The sequence below is a fragment of the Lissotriton vulgaris genome, chromosome 2_2 (assembly GCF_964263255.1).
Source record: "Lissotriton vulgaris chromosome 2_2, aLisVul1.2, whole genome shotgun sequence".
Lineage (NCBI taxonomy): Eukaryota > Metazoa > Chordata > Amphibia > Caudata > Salamandridae > Lissotriton > Lissotriton vulgaris.
The window spans coordinates 301,388,539-301,406,362 of NC_141688.1; the positions used below are offsets into that span (position 1 = coordinate 301,388,539).

General features: G+C 40.1%; 1 protein-coding gene across 1 annotated transcript in view; it reads right to left on the reverse strand.

The window, feature by feature from the left end:
• The window catches only part of LOC147729349 (astacin-like metalloendopeptidase), a 124,552-nt gene that overhangs the window by 32,246 nt on the left and 74,482 nt on the right, over window positions 1–17,824 (reverse strand). The window contains exons 6-7 of the mRNA XM_086959836.1: window positions 15,696–15,871; window positions 9,173–9,254 (exon numbers count right to left, since the gene is read on the reverse strand). Of these exons, the coding sequence (XP_086815962.1) occupies window positions 9,173–9,254; window positions 15,696–15,871 (258 nt within the window). The remainder of the gene's footprint in view (window positions 1–9,172; window positions 9,255–15,695; window positions 15,872–17,824) is intronic.

Below are 17,824 nucleotides of genomic sequence, written 5' to 3' on the forward strand. Positions count from 1 at the left end.
AGTCCGGCCACTTTTATTGTGGCGTTCTATTTGGGCTAAGCCAGAGACTCGATTCACTCAGGATATTATTCTTGATTGTATAGGCTTGGACCACTCTTCACGCATACTGTGGTTGAGATACATTCACCGTTGGTATCTCCTTCTTTTTAATATTGATGTGTTCCGTGAGCCTGAAGAGGTTGTTTCTATCTCAAAAAAAGAAATTAAGACAACGTTCCTAAATTTCCGAAAGGCAGAGCGAGATAAAACCTCTGGCAATCTTGTTACCGTGAAATTTTATAAAGATTTAAATCTAACTTCGGGATTCCAATCCTATCTCGTGTATGTGACTCGTCCCTCTCATCAGTATGTTTTAACACGTGTCAGATTGGGTATTGTTCACCATCTGGTTGCTTTTCCAAACACAATAACCAGTTCAGATATACCCTGTCCGTGTGACAATATTTCTCGGCAGAGTAGTTGCCATTTCTTACTTTTCTGTAAATTTTTTCATTTTTTCAGGTTAAAATACCTTAAGCCAATTTTTATTAAATACAATATTCGTACTACAGAAACAGCACTGATATTTTTATCCTCATTAGAGAACGAGGAGATTTGCTTCTTTCTGGCTACTTTTATTTTGAAGTGTACAGCTGCCAGGAAAAGTATTGTACTATAATATTTTTATACTCACCTGTCTGTACCTATGTTATACAGCTGCCAGGAATTGTTTTATGTTGCTATTATTGTTTACATTCCTGTCTGTATATATACGCCTTCAAATTTTATATCAATTTCTGTAATCAAGGTATTATTCATATTTGTAGATGTCCACAGTATATTATGATTATTTAAATAATTTTGTTGTACAGCTGCCAGGAAAGGCCTATTGAGTAATCCCTACCGATCTCCTGTCTGTTCATTTATGAATGTCTTGTATTTTATAATAGTACGTTGACTTATAGAGACAAGATTACTTATTAATTGTTGCACTTTAACCTTTTGCACATTGTCTTACCATCTTTTCCTATAAGTGTTCATATGTTGATTTTAAATATTTTAACTATGTACTTTTGCTTGTATGATTTGTATGTACAAATCGAATAAAAGCTTTCTGAACTGAACTGAGTAACTGGATGCTCCGGACATCATTAAGTAAGTGGCATCTTCTAGCAGCAGACTCCATTAAATATAGCGTCTTTGGCACGCTAGAGCATGACAGTTATTTGTCCTGTTTTCTCTTACTCTACCAGCGAGCGTCGTGCATAAGAGCTTGGGAACTGTTGTAAGGGTACCATAGTACAAGGGGGCCCTCCCACGAAAATTAAGAGAAGCAGCATCGGAGTAATGCGCAGTGACTGCCAAGCAAATAATGGGTGAGCCGGAATTGAGAGTTGTGAGTTATGTATCATTCTAACTTGGGTATACTAATATGTATATATGTAAATATTAAATACAGAACCCTGATCTCTTAACATAGTTATTCATAGGATGTTTATAGTTATATATGATTTCTTGATCCCGTAGACAGACTATCTTGTTAGCCCGAGTCCTTATGAGGCCCATACAGTGAGGGCTGAAACGCGTCAACATTTTGTTCAAAGAAGACTCCTGCCAAAGTAATTGAAGTTGTAAAGAAAATATTTTTTGCAAGGGGCAAATGAGTTTACATAGGTCTAAAAAAGATATAGACTTGTTATACTCCTTGTTTTTAGGTCTGGGTGATCTTACTTGAGAAGGAATGCTGAGTCTTTACATGTAGCAAGTATCCTTTTGAAAGAAATTGGGCTACAACATTTGAAAAAGAAATGCTAATAGATCAATGTATGTATATTTGTTTCTATATATTTATGTAAAAAATATGTGTATATATATATGTGTTTGTTTGTTTACACGTAGGAAATGGGCTTAAAAATTATATTAGCCTAAATCCAACTCTTTTTCAATTAAATTGAAAAACAAATAATAAAAATAATTAGGCTTTCCTATTTTCAGTTTCTATTTTTCGTAAATTCTGGTGGGGTTTTTTCAGTGTTTTCAGTATCTTAAAAAACAGTTGTTCTCAGTGGTTACAAATTTTTGCGCCACTAAAAACAACAGAAAAAGTGTTTTTCCAGTGTTATTGGAACGTTTTTCTTTTATTATTGCTTGCTTTCTGCACTGAAAGAACATGGTATATAGACAGTGTACTTATAGTGTATGTGAGGTCCAAATAGATTTTTGCAAATTAATCTTATTGTAGTACACCATACAATACTTCTTCAGTGAGCCTTTGGGTCATGTGCTCTCACTCTTTCCTTCTCATGTAAACTTCTGTGAGAAGGCCCTCTAAGCATTCATAACCCCTTGGGCTGAGAACCATCAGCTAAGAGACACAGTTGGTATGACTCTTTCTTTGATGCCACATAAAGCACAAAATGATAAATATTCGTGTTTTAGTTCCTGTGCATAAGAAAACAGTGCACCAGAATGGACTAAAATGGCAATAGCATCACTCATTAACTCTGAAGATTGTAAAGATGCTTTCAGCATACCGTCTTACAAGTGGCAAGGATCTCCTACAGGGAATAACTTCAGCTCGGGTATCAATTTTGACAGATCATCACACAACTATTTTATATACGTAGCTGAATCACTGCAAATACAAACAATATCACTCCAATCTTTGTTGAACTTGGAAAGAACCTTTTTTGCAGAGCATTACAAGTGACATGTTTTCTAAAAGTCTGGTGTCATGTTTTGACCACTATCCCAGATGCTTGGTGATATATATACTTGTCACTATACCTTGCATTGACTATCAATACTGACCCACCAGAAACTATAGTCTGATGTATTAAGGGTTTTACCCATTCTCAGTGGGTAAATGTGATGACACATATTAGGAAAGATTTTTATGAAACCAGCCATTTTACCTATCAGTGAAAAAATCAAATGCAGCCAAAATATCAAAAATGAGTTTGATATTTCCTGATTCTCTATAGTTTATAAAATAATTAAACTAAACCTAAAACATGAAACTAAACCCTGCATCTTTAGACCGAAGGCCGCAAAACTGAATAAAGTAAAAGGAAGAAGAAACAATATTTTAGTGGCAACCCTAAAGAACAAAACTCAAGCAGAATAATGTTAGCCAGTCTTTCTTACTGCTAGCTTGTATAACAAAGTTATATTGTATTGACCCCTTCAGGAAGAAAAAATGACTTACACTCTCTTTTTCCTTTCTTTAAATGGCATTTAGTTTGTGGTTGTCCAGGGTTTTTTCCAGTGTTTATATGTTTTAACCCGGGAGGGCTATTTTTCTTTCAGTGGGGTTTAATCAGTTATTATAGGTTTAAACCTAAAACCCCACAGCCTAAAAATAATATATTGAGTGTTCTGTGTGGAGGTGGGAAGCCTTACAAAAACAAATACAAGAAGTTATTTTGTTCAAGACAATACATTTGTTATAGAATGGGATAATTGAGCTATCTCATTTAGTATTAAAAGTGTGTTATTGGTGTCCTAGGCATCATCTGTTTTTTACATACACCCAGATCTACATAGAAACCTCCACCAGGGCTGACATGCAAAGACTTAATAACACCCTAATAGAAGTCCAACTATGGCTCTCCCAAAACCATCTGGATCTCAGCCAGGATAAAACTGAAATCCTCCTCATAGCCAACAAAGAGCAGACCCCCGAATCACGTAATGGCTAAAATCTATTGACGCTATCAACTGCACTCTCATACTGACCGACTCTGTGAAATCACTGGGAATCACTCTGGATCCTAACCTAGATATAATCAAACACATCAAGAACACATCAAGGTGTGCTTTCTTTAACTTAAAACTATTCAGCAAAATCAAACTCTTCATCCCCCCCAAAAGACCTTAGGCAAGCCACGCTATCTCTTGTGCTATCCAGATTATATTACGGGAACGTGACTCTCACAGGCACAGCAAAATCACACCTTGCTCCTCTCAGAGCAACCCTAAATGCAGCAGCCAGAATGGTGAACGGAGTAAAGAAATTCAAACACATCTCCCCACTCTCAGAGAGCTAAACTGGCTCCCAATAGAAATGCACGCCAACTGCAGAACTGTCTGCCTCACCCACAAAGCTCTGCACACTGACAAACCCACCATCACTCTACTGCTCATCCCTCCAAAAACCCGCAAACAAAGAACCTTATCACCATTCTTCTCTGGAAACGTACCAACAATTTGGAACAACATCCCTGTCCATATCAGGACTAACCCCCTCCTTCAAAAAATTCTAAAACCAGCTCAAAACCCTCTTCCTCAATCGAACCGTTATGAAGTGAAAGCGGTCACACAAGATGGAATTGCACCCACCTGAGCATCCAATTACTGTGACAAGAATAACTTCTTACAGCATCTACCTCTTGACGCACACCTATGTCCCCCCACTGAACAAGACCCGCCACAATTCATTGTGCTTATCAACACTACTCTCTGTACTCGACTGCTACCTGACAAATCCTGAACATTGACCCCTCAAGAATCATTGTATTTATTATTACTACTCTTTGTACTCAATTGCTACTTTACAAATGTTGTAAAGTGCTCCAATACCCATTGGTCTGGCCAGCACTACATAAAACGCAAAAATAAAATAAATAAATAAATTTGAATAACAAAGTTTTCTGCACTTTTTTCTGTCCCCTTCCAAACAACAAAGGCATTGTCTATAAATCGAAACCAGCATATTATATGTTCTTTCCACTCCTCCTACCTGCCCACGCGTAGACACGCATAACTGGGGGAGAAGCAGACACCCATGACTAGCCCTCTAGATTGTTGAAAGACTTCCTTGTCAAACATTTAAAAACATTATTGTTCAAACACCAATTGATCATGGCTAACCTCTTCCTGTTGTGGTTATAAAGTTGCATAGGTCTGACTCTTAGAAAATGTTCACAGTCTCTGAGTGCAGCATGATGTATACTGGTATAAAAAAATGTGATGTCCAATGTCATTGGCTTGTCATCTTCTACCCAGGGTAGTTCATACATTTTCTTCAGAAAATCGCCAGTATCTTTAATATATGAGTGCAATTTGATTACAAATTCTTGAAAGAAGAAATCTACATATTGTGAGATCTTTTCAAATAACCCATTCCTAGCTGAAATAATCAGATGGCCAGGTACTGGAGATGTCCCCTTGTGTATTTCAGATCTAAAATACATTACAGGCATCACAGGGAATTAGTTGTATAAAAATTGAAATTTTCCCTTAGAAATAAACTTTCACGTCTCCAGTCATTCAAATCAAGTTTCAAGTTACTCTGTGCTTTCCTCACTTCTAGCATATTGGATCTTTTATAACATGTGGCTTCATCCAGATGTCTGTACACTGTATTCAGACCTAGGCCATAAAACAATATTGCCACCTTTATCCTATTTATTGATGACCATTTAGTTGTTTTTTTGTAGTTTGCATATCAGATAACGATATTGTTTCTCTTGGTATTTGTATTTTCACGTTTTTCGTTCGGTCTTATGTTTCAATGATTTTATTTGTTTAACAACCACATCACTAAATGTATCAATTGCATCTCGTGGCATAACTGGCATACAGGTGGAAGACGGTTTGAATGAACTACTTATAGATTTGGTGGTAACAATCTCTTGTTCTTTCTAGATTTGTTGTGTAGATCTTGTTGGAGTCAAATTATCAACATTATAGATGGGTAGATAGCTAGATAGCTAGATAGCTAGATAGATAGATAGATAGATAGATAGATAGATAGATAGATAGATAGACAGATCAATAGATATATATGTAGAAAGATGAAGGGATCATAGATTGATTTTGCTACTGAAAAACAGCAATGCAATATGCAAAAAGAAGAAAATTACACCATCACCATATGTCATATGGTGTTAAATAATACTGTTTATGCAAGGTATATATATATATTGTCAGTGAAAATAAATCTGCACACTAACACGAGTTATTTAAGACAACTGTGCAAATAAATTTCAATTGTTTGCATTTACTCCGACAGTGCAATACTCAAATTCAAGGTTCATTTGACATTACCACTCCGCCCTACAGTTTTGTGTATAGCCCCATATCCCATAAATACATTTTTCATACATATATATATATGTTTGTCACTCATAACAAAGGTAATAGTTCAGGACGGTAATAGGATTTTACCTGACATTTAAAAAAAAACCTAGAAATTCACTGAAAATAAACCAACCAGTTAAAGTGGCATTATAACTAGGTGTTATTATATTATAGACCCTAACATTAATGTTTGGCTGACAATATTGAATAATATCAAGAACGTAACTGGGCAGGAGCTGCCTAACACACCATTGGTGGCGCTGCCGGGGGTTTTTCAAGAGGTTCTACCACAGTCCAGACAGTTCATAGTAATGCTACTGCTACTGGCAAAGAGACAAGTGTCCTTGCACTGGGGCGCCGCTTCCCACCGACCACGAGAGAATGGATTAAAGACGTCACATACTGTAGAGACCAATTGTCTTGCTATTGCGAATTATTACCAATACCATACCGCCCCAGGGACATCTGGGGCCAATTTACAAGTTGGCAGGGGTCTGCTGCTGTGGATGACCCCTGACACAATAGGTACTGGAGAATGGGCCTTGGTCCGCACTGTGTCGAAGTATGTTGTTAAGACTGCGGGTGTCGAAATGCGATAATGATATGACCTGCATGTCAAGGTGTAAGGGAGCGCACAACCAGACTGTATTTTACCCCTTGAACTGTGGTTGCATTCCAATGTTATATGGAATATTTTCTGTCTCCCTGGTTGGACGGCTAGGTCCAGCTAAGTAATGTACTGCAATATTGTGTTATTATTTAATGTCTTTTGTACAAAATTGTCAAACAATGAGATACCCCTTTAGAAATTTCAAACCCAGGCATACAATAAGCTCAAGCAACATTCATACAATTAACTAATATACTGACAGCACGGAGCAGGCAACGGAAAATGCAGAATTATTCACAATGCGAAAAAAGTTTGTATATATATGTGTGGCAAAACCATACAGTTTCTTAAAACAGATTAAAACCAATAGGTCACAATCAAAGCAATAGTACATTTAGAATCACAAATATATTGACAATATGCATGATAACAAAACAATAATAGATTAAAAACAAACATAGGGACAGAAAAAAAGGAACAACAGTTCCTAATAGCTGTAGGAGAGCTATGAAGGTATATTGGCGATCACTCCTGATTATTAATTATAGATCCTGTATCAGTTTTGTAGTCTCCCAACCGAACTCAAAGTAGTTCTCCCTTTATGTATCAACGTGTTTCGGTGGGCAATTAATTTTTAGCTCGAGTTGCCCGCACGATGTGGAGGCATTTGCCCTGATTGTCGTTTATATACGGATAATACTACCGATCTTGGGTGGCTGTGAATAAGGACTATGCTTTTCATCTGATTTTACACCGGCTGAGATATATTTACCGGGTGTTTGGTGCATCAAGTTGGTCGTTAGCACCCTCATTGTGAGGGCACTTGAACATATCAAGATACCGAGATTGTAAGTTTTGCAACCCTATCCATCGTTGCTTCTTTTAAATTTCCTGCGCTACGTTAGCGATATCGACAATACCGCAACCTTATACTCATGGTCGCCACATAAATATTTAAGAGCAAGAACAATACTGCTCTGTAATACCGCTGCCTGCTTTGTCAAGAAAGAAGCATACCAGATAAAGTGGATGTTTGGGCAGTGAAGCGAATGCGTATTGAAGCAAATGCGTTGTGAACAATTAAGGTTTTTATTTATACTAATGGGATGGTTCTATCGATTATCCTGAGGAAGGTGTCGGCTAAAAATTAATTGCCCACCGAAACGCGTTGATACATAAAGGGAGAACTTTTTTGAGTTCGGTTGGGAGACAACAAACCTGATACAGGCTCTATAATTAATAATCAGGAGTGATCTCCAATATACCTTCGTAGCTCTTCTACAGCTATTAGGAACTGTTGTTCCTTTTTTTCTGTCCCTAGGATTGTTTTTAATCTATTATTGTTTTGTTATCATGCGTATTGTCAATATATTTGTGATTCTAAATGTACTATTGCTGTGATTGCGACCTATTGGTTTAAATCAGTTTTAATAAACTGTATGGTTTTGCCACACTTATATATACAAACTTTTTTCGCATTGTGAATAATTCTGCATTTTCCGTTGCCTGCTACGTGCTGTCAGTATATTAGTTAATTGTATGAATGTTGCTTGAGCTTATTGTATGCCTGGGTTTGAAATTTCTAAAGGGGTATCTCATTGTTTGACAATTATCATTTGGTACCCTGCCCCTTTGGGTCATTGGGTCCCTCTCTCTTTTATAGAGATTTTTGTACGAAATGCCAATAAAAACTATACCAAAAAAAAACTAACGTGTAATTAGAAAAAAATCACTGAAATTCACCACTCATAGTTTACTGAGCCAACTATAACTGGCACTCACGATACACTGCTAATGACTTCAACTGTTACGTCAATCATGACATGTTAAATGAAATAATTGATGAAATCACTACTGACTTCTCAAATTAGATCAAGTCCCACTAGAGTAGCAGGGGACACAAGGCACGCCAACAAAATGGCACCTGGGGGTGGGTGTGAGGATTACATCAAGTCCCACAAGAGTAGAAGGAGACACAAGGCACAAAACAAAATGGCACATGGGGTGGGTGTGAGGAGTTTCCTCTGAGTCCCCTTAGAAGATCCAGGTATGGGTGTCTCTATCCTGTTCCATCTCTTCCATGCCCTACCTTCTTTTTTTACGCAGTTCAGGACAACAGCACTGAATCCCTGTGTCCCGTAAAGGTGGCTGCAAAGTTATTCTTCATCTTCCCTTTCTGCCACATTGCTGTGTTCTGTGGCACTTGTACCTGTCCAGAGCGGCCGAAAAGAGCACCAGGAAAAAAAAATCTTAACCAATCAGATCACTCTGTTTTCAATGTGTGATTTTATTTTGTAAGTGAGCATGTAGGACCCCTTGGTAAAGCTCACATGGTGTCTTGAACCACTATCTGGCAGCCCAAATTGTGAGACAGTGAACATCCACTACATTTCTAAGGTTAAAAAGCAGGAGGGAACAACCAGCAGACCATTCCTTCAACTGCTAGAAGCAACATCTCAGGCTCCCTTGCGGCTATCAGCAGTGATACCTCAGACTCACCTTCCGTAGTGCATGATAGAGGAGTAGTCATATTCCAGACCCAGGTTATTCGTGTTCTCTTTATTAAAGTTGGCCAGATTTCCTGCAGTGAGGAAGAGATAAAAAGAGACAGGGCTGACAAACACAGTACTCCTGAATGCAAAACCACTGTATCACATTCAAAGAGGGCAACAACCATGTATCCTTAGTGTGTAATACACATCAGTTCTGTTTCACTGCTAGGGAAACAGAACCCTAACTTTCTTGCAAAATTTCGACTATGAGAACCAGACGGTTTCCTTATCACTTCAGCACTTTGCTTATGTACCCCTCCTCCCCGCTCATGTGATCTAACTTGACTCTTTTACCCCAACATCTGCTACAGAACCAGTCTGCAAACTCCAGCCCCAAGGCGTTTAGTGTTTTTATCAGTCTTTCCATACTCTGTAACCATCCCCTCCTCTATGGGCCCTAAGCAGAATAATTTAAATATTTGGTTATTCTATCTCCTCTAAAATCGCCAACACTTGATGCCAACAACATCCCCTTTTATTCGATAAATCCCTGAGTGACTACCTTGTCTCAGCCATTAACTCTTGTTTTTAACACTGCGTGTTACTTATTCACCTGCTTTCATCAACTTTCCCATCGAAACAGCCCTTATACATGTTTCTAACTTCCTTACTTCTCACCATCACAAACACTTTCCCCCCACCATCATTCTCTTAGTCTTCTCTGCAGTGTTTTACATGGTCATCCAGCAATCTTGCTTGTGTACCTATCCCACCTAGACACCATGGGTAATTACACTGAAATGTGATCTTCCTATCTATGGTTGTTCTCATTCTCCTGGTGATGATAGCAGTGATCAGTCAGTCTATCTGCATACCCCAAGGTTCAGTCTCTGGACATCTTTATTCCCTCCATTTTAAATAATCTTCTCATACCACTGATATGCTGGTGATGTACACATCTTTATAACCAGTTGTTAATGTCACAGAGTGTCTTCAAAAACTGTAGCACAACTAACAGACCATGGATGGTCTCTTCAAATTACCCCTTCATTTAAGCTTGATTCTGTCAGAACTTGAGTTCCGCAAGTCTCTCAAAACCTGGCTATTTAGCCGACATGATTAGTCGCTGCACTTTCATTCGCCTCGCTCTCTGTCTGCTATTGCGCAGGGAAACTCTGTTGGGGTATCTGTGCGCTAAATAATTTCCTTATTATTATTATTTTTAACCCTTTAAATGCTGCCGTCGGCCAACGGTCGTCACGAGCACTACCTCCCCAGTGCTGCGCATGACCGTTGGCCGACGGGCCAGCATTCGTTATCCGAACGTTCAGCACTGGGCGCTGAACTTTCGACGCTCGGAAGGTGTTAAATTTCAATTCCTGGCTCATCGGCACCCTTAACGCTCTCCTCCCCTTTCATCCTGGCTTCCAGACACATTTGCACCTTCCCACTTCACCACTGTGTAACTGGAGTATTTTGCCACTTCCAAAACCACAATGGCTGGGGTTCAGCCCTTCCATATCATAAATATCCACCACCACCTTCCTTTCCAGCTGCTTATGCACAAATCATTGTGCTGGTTACAAGTAGCCTGTAGTATCGTGAGAGATTATTGCGGAGACTCCTTTAAAGGCTTGAATACAGAAAGATGCAGTTAGGAGCTCCGGCATATTCTAATTTATTTGTCACTGTGTATATATCCATTTCAGAAAACTCTTGATGGAAAAACTATCCTTCAATTATCATAGCCATTGCACCTGTATCATGGCTCTTCTATTATTGATATGCACATCGTGTTTTAACTTGTTTTAAAATTGTGAAAAACAAGAATGCTGGGCAATTCTGCGAATCATTTGCATATAGAATGGGGGAATCTTTTGTTTGGTAGCTGACATTTTTTCTTTTTCAGAATACCAAGAGGCCCCATTTTGAGCAGTGCTCTCTCTAGTCCCTCAACTGTGGTACTTAGGGAGAGGTGCTCTGCGGACTCAATAAAGTCTCCCTGCCTTTTCTCTGCTAAAATCTTTGTTCGTTTCATGATTGTTTAACTTGTTTTTCAAAACTGTGAAGAAATAGAATGCTGGGCACTTCTGCTGACCATTTGCACATAGAGCGGTATTGAATTGAATTTCATGGTATTGGGAGACTTTAATATTCACATAGATAAACCGGCAGGACCTGAGGCATCTTTCATTAAATATACGATGTCCTCGCTTGGATGTATGAACAGGTTTTTAAACCCACACATATGGCTGGCCATACGCTAGATCAATTTTTTTTAATATGATAACTGTAACAACTGACCAGCTTCCAATGGGCTGGACGGATCACTACTTCATCAAGTTCAGTTGGCAGAAACTCAAGTATAACCAGCTTTGCTCAAATGCAACAAAAACTATGAATGCAACCTTTCACAAAATTTCATCGGTAGATTTACACAATGCTCTAGAAGCGACCCCCCTGCTTTGTCTGGACATCCTAAATTAGATCAACAGGGCACTGAGGACTGAATTTGCAACCATATTAATGACTTAGTACCCATCACCACCACGCCAAACAATCAGTCCCCTGATTTAGTGAGAGTCTGAGGTCTTGCAAAAAACACTGTAAATGCCTCGAACGTACGTGGTGAAAAAACTTATAAAGTGTCGGATAAGGACACCTATAGACAAGCATTAAAGGAATACTATCTCCAGGTACAAATAGAGAAAAATATATTTTTTGAAAGGAAAACTGTACAGTCAGGAAATAAATCCAAAGAAATCAATCTTAATCTAGAGGCGATAAACAATAATCAATCATCTACACGCTTCCGGTGAATGGTGTATTTCCATGAGAAAATAAGTGCAATCCAAGCTGATTGGCTAAACACCTATCAGCTAGCAGATAGCAGCATCATAGTAGCAGATTCACAAAAATCAGGAAAACCTAGATGACGCCCACATTAACCACTCACTCTCCCATTTTGATAGAGGAATCTTTGAGAACCATTAAGAAACTCAAGTCAGGGTCTCCTGTGGATCCGTGCCATCCCACCCTTCTGCCTGAAGTAGCTCTGATCATTAACCCAGTAATTAACAAAGTTTTAAACAAGGCATTAGCGATCGGCACAATGCCTGCAAGATGGAAACATGCAAAAATGATTCTCCTACTGAGAAAAGGCCACGGCTGTCCCTAAACTTCATACCAATTATAGGCCTATCTCACTTGTTCCCGCGTTCTCTAAAATCTTAGAGTAGCACGTTAACTCGCACATTTCGAGTTACCTACAGTATTATAATCTCCTCCATCCAAGTCAGTTGGATTTTAGAGCTAACTGTAGCACAGAAACAGTCTTACTAGAAATAACTGAACATATTAATGACCGCTAGACAAGGAGGGCAAGGCCGCCCTGATACAGCTGGATTTATGCACACCTTTCGATACCGTACCACATGGAAGACTACTGGCCCACCTTCAAGATATATGAATCGATGGTCTAGTCTTGAAGTGGCTTACCTCATTCCTAAATAACTGGTATGAAGAAATATGGATCCCTCCATATGCTGCCCTTATTCGAGAACTATATGTAGGAGTGCCTCAGGGATCGGCACTGAATCCCACATTATTTTACGCATATCTAACTCACCGAGCTATTCTGGCAGAAACTCTAGGGGTGAAAGTAATATCATATGCAGACGAACCTCGGCTACTTTTTACCTGTGGAAAGGGGATGGAATTTGATGGAAAGTCCATTAAATACTGTCCTTCCAATGTGCTCAACTGGTTATCAGTTCAGCAACTGAAATGTAACCCCAATAAAACTGAGATCCTGTTCTTCTGGGACTCCTCCCCCAAAATATGGAGAACGTGCTCGCCATATGATACTTCTCCCCCGGGCAAACAACAAGAGGTAGTAAACAATTTGGAAATCAACATGGATAGTGCCCTTTCTTTCCAACCACACATCTAGTCATTGGTGGACTCTTGTTTTGGGATCCCACGCCCCTTAAAGAAATGCTTCCTTTTTTGTCATTTGATACTAGGAAAACAGTGAATCAAGCTCTGATAACCTTGAGGCTTGATTATGGAAAAACTCTCTACTAAGGCCTTCCAGATTGTTTGCTCAGTCGTTTTCAAACGGTACAAGATATAGCAGCTAGATTGATTCCTAATTTGGCTCCAAGAACGTGCATGGCTCCTCAGTTGAAGGCACTACACTGGTTGCCGGTCAAGAAGAGGATTCTTTTCATGACTCTGGTCCTGGCACAGAAAGCTCTCCATGGGAAAGGGGGAACTTATCTGAGGAGGAGGACATGTGTGTATGCCCCCTCAGAGAACTGCATTCCTCACCCAGCTTTTTATCCAGGATTCCTAACATTTGCCGGGCAAAACAGATGCAAGATCATTCTCCTTTATTGGCCCAAAGACCTAGCATAAACTCCCAGAAGAAATGTGTCTGTTTCTTCAAAATGAATAACACAATCACTTTTTAAGCAGATGGCATGTTTCCTTTACATGACCAGTGCCGAGACACTCCACGCTATACAAATGCCTTTTTTATTTTCTATTTACATTTCTTATCAAGAATAATCCAGGGAAATCGCTAATGAATATGGTCGGAATTTGAAGCCCTGCAGATGCCTCATAATGCAATCCATGTTAGCTGTGAAACACGTGTTCGCATTCCTTGGTTTTAAACATAATGTCGGTCTGTAGGAAGAGTGAACACAGTTCCTTATTGACTGGTGATTTGATCAAACTTCCTCAGGACTTTCATCAGGTGAGCTGCAGCATATGGGATGCCTTTCAGGTGAGCCAGTGTGGAGTTGGAGTAACTCTGAGTAGGGCATTACCTCTATCAAAGTGGGATACAACATACAAGTAGCACTTATAGTGTTGACTCGATTTTCATTAAAAGTAAGTAGAGTTCCCTTTTATCAGGAGTGAATGCTAATTCCACACTTTCCCGGTTTTCTTGGTAATGCATTCATTAAAAGAGAGGTCACTGCCAAGGGTGAGTTCTAGAGTTTTCACATCAGCTGTCAGATGGGGAGGATCTGTCAAGTTTCATCTCTGTTAGCCAGGATTGAACCAGACTTCAGCCTTTGGTTGCTGTCGTAGTTGAGGGGACTTCTGAGTAGGTGATGAACATCCTATTTTCTCAATGAGCTTGAAATAGGACCTGAGTCTTTGAATGTTATCCTGTGATGAGATTATAAAGGAGAGGTTGTGTCAATCAGATGGTTCATTGAGGTTGGGGAGGTAGGGGATGAACCATTGCAAGATTGTATCAGAAAAGACCATGTGTGTCTTGAGAGGTGTGAATATTTGTATCAACTTTGCATTGTAGCAGTTTCTGTGCTGAAAAAAGATGTGAATCTGGATCAGAAACGCCGTAAGAGTCTGTTATTGGTGATATTATCTTGAATTTTTAGGGTGACACCTTTTTGGATGGTCTTTCCAATAAAAGGGAAGTGAGCCATAGGATGTATATGGTAAGGTTATGTGGGTCTAGGGTGGGCTTGTTTAGCAGTGCGAGGATGCTTCCTAGTATGAATTTGTCCGGGAAAGGTTATTAGCTATGGGAGGCATTAACTATGTTGATAAGAGGAATGAGGACATCTCCCTGAGGGATTTTGTCTTCATAGAAGTAGTCTTGAGTGCGCTGAGGTTGTCAGTTAGACTGATGATCAAGAAGAGATTGAGAGCTTTGCCCTTGGGAACAGAGCAGTATGGGATAGCGGGAATCATTCATGTCTTTTTTGTGTTGTTGATCTGGCTTTTCTTTTTTTCACAGAAAAGTGGTCTTTGCTGCTGCATCTGTCACACTGTGGTCCAACATGTCATTCAGCAAACAGAGATGCACAGAAGTCACACTAGCATCGGACACACCATGCAGCAAACAGAAATGCTCAGAGATCACGCTGGTTTGTGGGAGACCCATTCATAGCTTTGGATGATACTCATGTAGGTGTCAAATACTGCTGATTAGCATACATTGATGTACTTCTAACTCACTGTTAGTAAATCTAAAAGCCCAGTAGTCAGGTTGGTGCCTGATATTCTATTCAAATATTATCAATGCACAGAGTTCACACTGTTGCCTCTTATGCCTTTGTGCTCACACAGATGCACAGGAGTGGCCCTGCATCAGTAAATGCACAAGACCCACAATGGGTGCAAAAGACACTGATTATTGGGTGGGTTCTGAGATAATAGAGTGCAACCTGCACCTCCCCACTCTGCTATGCCATGCACTAAGCAGTCTTCTTTACAGTCATTGAACTCTACGTGAGTTAGGCCAATAATGTCATATTTCTTAATGTAGGAGAATTGTACTATGTGTTTGGGAGGCGGATAGAGCATGGAGGCTCCTGATAAGAGCAAGTACCTCAGCCTCACCTTCCCCTTTTACTTTGTTGGCTGTTTGTGATCCTTGCATCACTCTCTAACTGCAAATCATTGTTAACAACATGATTCAATCAACAACAGAAAACAGTTCTCTCTGGTCAGTAGCAGTGATTGGTCAAAGTGGAGGATTACTTTACCATCTGAAATATTCTCTGTCATGATCCTCACATACTCATCGCGGTCACTGCGGCTCTGCTCATGGTGAAAGCCCAAGGCATGGTTGAGCTCATGCTGGATGCTACCTCTCGATAAGCAACCACCTATCAATGATAATGGCTGGGGTCCGCCAGCCCTTCCCATGAAAGACCAGCAGCTGGGAGAGACAAGGAGTAAAAGAGAGACAGTTCTGAGAATACTGGAAACCTGAAAACAGTGACCTCATTGAGAGCAGCCTCAGCAACACAGAATACTAGATACACTTGAGACAACAGTATCAGGAGAAGGATGAAGTCAGACCCACCACAACAGTTGTGCAATTTCTCATACTTTTTATCTTTTCCCAAAAATATCCCCTGCCTATTTTTTTATATGGCACGCTATGAGGTTCCTTAGGGCCACCCTTTGCAATACTCTGACAGAGTCAATCATCTCTCCATTAGTCGCAGCATCCTGTATCTTTGCCTTCTCTGTGCATGATCTGGCTTATGGGGGTGCTGTCTCTTCGTTTTGGGGGCACATTTCTGTGCAGAGTAGCAATCTATTGGTCTCACTGTCTAAAGTAAGTCAAGGGGCTAAAGCTTCAGACTTTTTTTAAAGTGTGTGAACATTATGTGCATAACTTGTCATAATGATGACTGATCATTGGAATGTGTGATCCCAGTAAATATTTCACAAACGCCACTTGGGCAGCTATAGGTAGGGTGACCCAAAGTCGTTTACAAATATTTATATTTTAAGAATGTTCATTTTAAGATTGAATCTGACATTCGTACACAGAGGACTCCATCCCCAAATTCCACTTCTTCTTCTTCCTCTGCTGCTCTATATTTCAGAGACTAAAGAGAAATCAGAAGGTTTCCCACTAGAGCAGCTCCATGTAAAGTGTAGCAGCCCCCACCTCACATCTGTGCCTAAACAGCGACCTATACAATGCAGTGTGAGATGATGCCCTTTCCAGACTCCTCTCAGAGTAGTTGAACTCTGAACCCCACCTAATTGGCTCGCTGCTTGAACTTGCAAAGATTCACTGTACTGACAAAGACTGTCAGTGGACCTCACTGTGAACAGAAGCCGAAGCTGTACAGCAACCCCCGGGACACTTTGTGGACATGGATCCTAGTGGACCTGTATGGTCCGCGCAGATGTGGGTGGAGCTGAGTGTGGCCACCTTCCGGATGTGTGACGTTACGATGAAAGCTTTTACCACGCATGCCTTTACAACGCGGTTTTTACTACGCATGCCTTTACAACGCATAGTGCTTTGGGGTGCTGGATAGTGAATAGTTTAATTTACTATTCCAACTCCAGTCCCCGTGGATAGTAGGGAAGGTGTTGGATAGTACATTAAACCTATTCCCTATCCTAGAGCGCCCCCCAGTGCAATACGTTGTAATGGTTTGCGTTGTAAAAGTTGCGCCGTAAAGGCACTGCGTGGTAAAAGTTGCGTTGTAAAGGATGTTCCCCCACCTTCCTCTTGGATGTGTAAAAGTCAGAAGGCCCTTCTGAAGCTTTTAACTTCCATATGGCTGCTGATCTTGCATTCATGGAATTCTATGTATGGAAAAGCAACGCTGCTTTCTTCTGCGTGTAAACCTATGGATGTAGGGAAATATTTATGTTCAAGACACGCAGTGCAGTGCAGAAGGTCACATTGCTGTACAGCACTGATTGACGGGGAAAGGGCAGGAAGGCATAGTATTCAAGTTAATCAAGCACATTCCCACCTTTTCTCCAGCACTTGCGCCCTTTTGGGTGCCTGGCCCCAACACAGCAACCCTTGCACTGTGGTGCAAGAGTGTCTGTTTTTTAAGGATGATTGTTTTTGGAAGAAAGGCGTATCTTTTTCAACAAAAACAATCCCCTGAGGCTTTTTCCTCTTTCTATGTGTAATGAAAATGTATATAAACATATTTCTCCTTGTTATGCCTAAGCTGGATATGCATGGATTTTCAGCGCATTCCCAGGTTTACAACTTCTAGTAAAAGGTGTGAATGCTTTAAAATCCATGGACGTTGTGTGGGAACACCCTCGCAATGCCCATGGTAACGCCTCCCTCGCATGCAGTAATGCGGCACAGCAATTTGTTCTGCATTACATTACGTAAGAT